Source organism: Nestor notabilis, unplaced genomic scaffold (genome assembly GCF_000696875.1).
Source record: "Nestor notabilis isolate BGI_N333 unplaced genomic scaffold, ASM69687v1 scaffold20553, whole genome shotgun sequence".
NCBI lineage: Eukaryota > Metazoa > Chordata > Aves > Psittaciformes > Psittacidae > Nestor > Nestor notabilis.
The window spans coordinates 4,439-10,985 of record NW_009922756.1 but is presented as its reverse complement, the minus strand read 5'-3'; the positions used below and the strand labels follow the sequence as shown (position 1 = coordinate 10,985).

Genomic DNA, 6,547 nt, shown 5'->3' with positions numbered 1-6,547 from the left:
GTTTCAGAGGGCGGTCAGGTCCCCCCTGAGCCTTCTCTTCTCCACACTAAACCCCCCAGGTCCCTCAGCCCTTCCCCATCCCACTTGTGCTCCAGGCCCTGCTCCAGCTCCGGTGCCCTTCTCTGGCCCCGCTCCAGGACCTCAATGTCTCTCTTGCAGTGTCTTTCTCCTCTTGCTCTGGGACATGCTGAGTGTTTGCTTCTCAAAATAAAGCATGAGTTGAATAAATTTCCTTTAGTCTGTGAGGAAGTGGTTAAACTCCATGTTTCTGTTGTTAGAGATAGGTTAAGATAGAATAGCTCCAGTTGGAAGGGCTCTCTGACCAACTGCCTGACCACTTCAGGGCTGTCCAGATGTTAAATAGTACTTCACTATTTAGGAATAGTAAAATTCCTAAATTGGATGGGGCTTGGAGCAACTGCTCTAGTGTGATGTGTCCCTGCCCGTGGCAGGGGGGGGAGCTGGATGATCTTAAGGTCCTTTCCAAGCCAAACCATCCTATGACCTATTTGGGCTACCAGCAGTAAACCTCCCCCTCCTGTTGCCCTCACTGAGCTCCCTGCCCAGGCCCAGTTTCCTTCCCCTGCCTGCCAAGCACTGTCCTGACTGTGAGGCTCAGGCAGGGAGCAGTAACAGCTCCTGTGTCTCCCACATTGGACAACATGGGGCAGGGAGAGCAGCAGGAACTCCAGCCTCCATGGAATGCTCCTGAGCCACAGGATAGTGATGATAAAGCCTGTGCTTCATCATCTGCCCAGACCTTCACTTTCCTTTACCTGCATCTGCCCTCTGCAGAAAGACATTTATTTCCCCTCCAGAACCAAGTGTCACCTCCACTTCTCAGTTTTCCTGACTGCAAGTCCCTGTTCCTGTTATCTGGAAGGCAGCAGAGAGCAAATCCCTGCTGTCAAATGCAGCCTGGGCCATGGGTAGTGGGAGTTGCACGAGCATTTCCTTTTGGCTCACTCTGAATATCGACATCTGTTTGTTCAGACTATCTTTTTTACATAAACCTTGGCCTAGTTCTTGTGCTGATCACACTGGTTTAGGAAAACAGTAATCAGAGGTTGAAGGAAGGGCTTGAAAATACATTAAAAATGAATTACTTGGTTCTGAAATGGGTGAATAAGTTAAATTAAGTGTGTAATATTTTGGGGGGGAAGCTTGATTTCCAGACATGGATGTGATTTGGCTCCTGCAGCCAAATATGACCCAGGGTGGAGGGGTCAGGGGGGTTAGCTGAGGACTGGTAGCAGCCCTAAGAGGTAAAACTGGCAAGAGCAGGCAGTCCCCGTGCCCATGGTTTGAGCTGTTTCCACTGCACTGCTGGGCTCTCCTGCTCCATGGTTGCCGTGCCTGGGAACGGGAAGGGATTTTGGCTGCAGGGAGGTGGAATTGCTCTGCCACAGGAACCAGTGCTCTGTGGTTGCCTGCAGGGAGTCTGGAAATGCAGCAGCTCCTTTTGGTGGGGAGGGAGATGAGTCTGAGGTGAGACCTTCAGGCCCTACAACCTGCAGCCTCAGGTGGTATCCATCCCCCAGGAGGAGCAGGGAAGCCTTTGCATCCTGGTGCCTTCCCCTCCTGGTTTGGTTTTCCCAACCATTCCCTGAGGAGGTGGCTCCACAGGGGAGTAGGAATGAGCTTTGCCTTGCAGATAAGGAGCGCTGCGTGGAGCTGAAGAAGGCCTTGTGCTCTGCTCATGAGAAGTTCTGCTTCTGGCCAGACAGCCCCTGCCCAGGTTGGTGTCTCTCTCAGGTCTCAGAGCCCATATCCAGCATTATTCCCTGGTTTTCCTCCCTTTCTGTCACTGCTCATGTCTTCCTTTGTAGGAATTATGGTAACTATTCAGGCTGCCAAAGGAAACAGTCATCACAGTCCCCTTTTCCCCGTGGGGATGATAAAACACACAGTGGCAAAGTGACGTCTTTGAGCAGCCTCTGAGCCATGGCTTGAGCCCCAGGCTGGGCTGTACCCAGTTTCTCAACCTTTGTGTGCCTCTAGGACAGCTAAAATGCTTTTTGGGTTGTAACTGGGAGGGTACGGGGGGTCTGGGTGACATGGGGCCCTCAAAGTGCCACAGAGCTCATCTTCAAAGCCGTACTGCAAGGGTGGTGGCAAAGGAAGAGGGCTCAGCTCCTCCTTTAAAAGGCAGGAGGCTGCTATGGGGAGGCCTGGGCTCATCCCTCTTGTCCCGTGGGATCAGGAGGTGGGGGGGGCTGGTGGCACAGCTCAGGCCTCCCATGCTTGCCCTCACCAGATCGCTTTGCCATGTTGCTGGTGGATGAGCCCAGAGCCCTTCTCCAGGACTTCCTGGAGCGCTTTCAGAGCCTGTGTCAGCTGGAGCTGCAGCTGCCTTCCCTCAGGCCAGAGGACATGAAGAACATGGTGAGTTCCCATCTGGGTGCATTCAAGTCCCCAGTGAGGGTGCCAGGCACCCCCGTGCTCTGCAAAGCCTGGCTGAGACAGTGGAGAGATCCAAAGGGAGACTTCTTGTATATGTGAGTGGTGTGTCATCACCATGGCTTTCTCCTTGTGTGTTCCCTGCATGGGGGTTTCACCTGGAAGCATGGAAAAGAGTGTTTGGAAAAGCTCCTCTTCCATGACCAGTGCAGGCACAGCTGGCTCATGTCACCATGATGTTGCCAGTGAGAAGTGGGCTGTAGCGTCAGGTTCCCACTCAGCGTGTGTGGTGCTCTCTGGTGCCTGGCAAAAGTGCTCTGGGGTCCCACACACTCCTTAAGGAGCTCTCCCATTCCTGTTTGTTACCTCCAAGCACTCCATGGGCTGTGGCAGCCGTTTAGCTGGGATCCCACGAGGCTGGACACGCTCATTGCTGCAGGTGGGATCGGGAGCTTGGGGTGCCAGAGGCTGCCCTGGAGCAGAGGTGTGAGCAGAGGCCCCTGGAGGTGAAGGAGTCCAGGGAGTGTGGTACAGGGGGCTCAGCAGGCAGGAGGGAAGAGCAGGAGCTGTGACACAAGAAGCTGGCACGCAGCTACAACTAGGAGCAAGTGTGGGATTGCCTTCTCATAGGGACCTGGCCAGGCCCTGTTCTACTCCAGCCAAGTCTGGCTTGTTGGGCACTTGCTTGCTGGGAAACAGATGGCTCCATGTGGGAACCAGGGAACTCCTCATCCATTCAGGTTGTTTTATGGGCTGGCTGAGCTATGAAACCCATCAGAGCCTTCTGAGGAGAGGCAGCATAAAGGCAATGGACGTATCTCATCTCCACATCTAACTCCCCAGCAGCAAGGTCTGGAGCCTGTCTGAGCCTTTGGGGACTCTCTTTTCTTGCTGTGTCTCAGCAGTGGCCCCAGAAGTGCTCGTGGTTCACCTGAGGACAGGCAAACACAGCCCCTGCTGCCTCCCTGGGATCAGAGGGATGGATGAGGGGTGTTGAGGCTTGAGCTTGAACAGGGACACACAATGGGGAGAGTCAGAGGGACACAAGGCAGGAGGGAGCCATCACACTGTTTTGCCTGTTAACCAGAGCAGAGTGTTAGCTGACCAGCCTTTCCAGGGAGAGAAAAAGGGATTCTCCTCCATGTAGGACACAATTTGGGAGAGACTGCCTCAGCTCTGCCCCCTTTCTCTGCCCCACAGTCCCTGACAGAGGAGAGGATCAGTCTGCTCCTCCAGCTGATTGGGGAGGAACTGGAGCACAAACCAGAGGGAGAGAAACCAGCAGTGAAGTTTGCCACAGAAGCCCTGCAAGTGCAGGTTCCTGCCTGCATCCTGGCTCTATGTGGCTGGACTTGCAGGTGAGTAGTGCTGTAGGACTGGTGCTGAAGGGGTTGCAGGGGAGGCGTGTCAGAGGCTGGTGGGATGTGGCTGTTCCTCCTGTGAAATGTTCACTGTCCCCTTTATGCCCCTCTGCTCTGGTGAGACCCCACTTGCAGCACTGGGTGCAGTTCTGGGGTCCTCAGCATCAGCAGGACATGGAGCTGTTGGAGCAGGTCCAGAGGAGGCCACGAGGATAAGCAGGGGCTGGAGCAGCTCCTGTATGGAGCCAGGCTGAGAACATTGGGGCTGTTCAGCCTGGAGAAGAGAAGCTGCTGGAGACCTCAGAGCAGCTTCCAGTGTCTGAAGGGGGCTACAAGGATGCTGGGGAGGGACCTTCATCAGGGACTGGAGTGACAGGACAAGGGGGTGATGGGTTCAGACTGAAACAGGGGAAGTTCAGGTTGGAGATTAGGAAGAAGCTCTTCCCTGTGAGGGTGCTGAGGCGCTGGCCCAGGGGGCCCAGAGAAGCTGTGGCTGCCCCATCCCTGGCAGTGTTCAAGGCCAGCCTTGCTCTAGTGGAAGTTTTCCCTGCCTGTGGCAGGGGTTGGAGCTGGAGGAGCTTTAAGGTCCTTCCAACACAAACCATTCCATGGTTCTATTTCACTGTTCTACTATCTCCAGCTGTTAAAACTGATGGACTTCCAGAAGCCCCAGTGCAAAGCTCCCTAATCTGAAATGGATGTCTCCCTGAGACAGCAAAAGTCTGAAACAACCAAGCTGCTGGTTGCCCCCTTGCTGCTCATGTAGATGTTGAAGTCACTTCCTGTAATGTCATCCTCAGTGACACTTCCATTGCTCATCAGGCCTGCAGGAGGGAGGGAAGGTTTGGGACCTGAAGCTTTGCAGCTTCCCAGAGCTGTGAGCAGAACAGCCACAGTGTTTGGGCCTGAGGCAGCTTGTTGAAGGTGAAGAGATCTCTTATGGTGCAGGCTGGAAAAGGGTTTACAGTGGGGAAGAGCAGAGCTGCCACCGTGGCTGGGCCAGTTTAGGGGCTGAGGATGGGGACACTTGTATGATGTGCCATACCTGAGTGTGCTCCTGCTTCATGGCAAGCCAGAATGTAACCAAGCTGGTTTAAATCAATGCTATAGATGGGGTTAATGGGGTATTTTTTACTTCTTGGCACAAAACAGTAAGTCTGTGCCTCAACCCAGGGGTACTGATGCCTTGAAACGTGCTGGCAACTGAAACCATCCCTGTGCTCTGCCAAATACCTGCATCTGTTGTGAAAGCGGCGATCCGGGGCCCGGGTTCATCCCTGACCTTCTCCCCGGCCTTGTTTCTGCCCCTGCAGCGCTGGCTCGGGCTCGGTGCACCTCTCTGTCATCTCCTGCTCCCGCTGCATGAGGAAGGTGGGACTGTGGAGCTTTCACCAGCTGGAGTCTGTGGGGCTGGAGCTGGACTCCTGCAGCCCCAGCAGCGCAGCCACTGAGCGCTTCCCGCTCCTGCCCACGTCTCCGCGCAGGATGCTCACACGGAGCCAGGACATGCTCCCTGCAGGCTCCGAGCAGGTATGGCCCAGTGAGCTCAGGGAGCCTGGGTGATGAGGGGCACACACGACTCAAGACTGATGTAGTTTTGCCTCGAAAGAGGCTTGTTTTGGTGCCGTGTCTCCAGCTATAGGCACCGTCCAACAGAGGTGCGTTGCTGCTGCCTCTGCCCTTACCCTTTGCTCACTGTCCTCCCCTCACTCAGCCCTCCTGTAGGAGGGAAAAAAAAGGGCCTTTCCAACCAGCATCCTAGAGCTTGTGTAGCTGGAGGTGCTCTGAGTTGGGATATATCCATATCACCCATGTATGGCTGAGAACATTGGGGCTGTTCAGCCTGGAAAAGAAAAGCTGTGTGGAGACCTCAGAGCAGCTTCCAGTGTCTGAAGGGGGCTACAAGGGTGCTGGAGAGGGACCTTCATCAGGGACTGTAGTGACAGGACAAGGGGTGATGGGATCAAACTGAGACAGGGGAAGTTCAGGTTGGAGATAAGGCAGAAGCTCTTCCCTGTGAGGGTGCTGAGGCGCTGGCACAGGGTGCCCAGAGAAGCTGGGGCTGCCCCATCCCTGGCAGTGTTCAAGGCCAGGTTGGACACAGGGGCTTGGAGCAACCTGCTCTAGTGGAAGGTGTCCCTGCCCGTGGCAGGGGTTGGAACTGGGTGATATTTAAGGTCCTTTCCAACCCGAACCATTCTATGATTCTGTTTCCAACTAGACACATCTGAGATGTCTGGTGTGGCACTAGAAGGGAGGGTGGCACAGCTCCTGCAGGATGGCTGAGCAGGCTTCGATCTCTTGTTTGAGCTGGGCAGGGTTTCCCTGTCCCCTTCAAGCAGAAGACATGCTGGTGACCAGAGGAGCTCTTTTAACTCCTTGTTCTTTCCCCACTGACAGCACGAGAAGAGCCCATCCCCAGCCATCTCTCGCCCACCACGGGGCTGGGACTCTCCCGTCCCCATGGACCGCAGTGAGTTGGAGGTGCCCAGTCCCACGCCGAGAAGCCGCCCCATCACCCGCAGCATGGGGCAGGGGGAGAGCATGGAGGTGCCATCCAGTCCCCTCCGTAAAGCCAAGAGGACACGGCTCTGCTCTTCCAGCAGCTCAGTGAGTCACCTGGGGCAGGGGCAGGGAGAGCCTAGGTGGGAGGAGAGGGATCTGGGAAGGGTGCTTTTGGTACGGTTCTGGTGTCCTCAATGTGAGAAGGACCTGGAGCTGCTGGAGCAAGTCCAGAGGTGGCCACGAGGATGATCAGGGGCTGGAGCAGCTCCCGTGTGGAGAGA

At 55.4% G+C, this 6,547-nt stretch overlaps 1 protein-coding gene across 1 annotated transcript in view; it reads left to right on the top strand.

The window, feature by feature from the left end:
• The window catches only part of ZC3HC1 (zinc finger, C3HC-type containing 1), a gene marked incomplete at its 5' end in the record, with an annotated part of 9,520 nt that overhangs the window by 976 nt on the left and 1,997 nt on the right, over window positions 1-6,547 (top strand). The window contains 5 exons of the mRNA XM_010011795.1: window positions 1,655-1,738; window positions 2,258-2,385; window positions 3,601-3,758; window positions 5,075-5,291; window positions 6,162-6,371. Coding sequence (XP_010010097.1) covers window positions 1,655-1,738; window positions 2,258-2,385; window positions 3,601-3,758; window positions 5,075-5,291; window positions 6,162-6,371 — 797 coding nt within the window. The remainder of the gene's footprint in view (window positions 1-1,654; window positions 1,739-2,257; window positions 2,386-3,600; window positions 3,759-5,074; window positions 5,292-6,161; window positions 6,372-6,547) is intronic.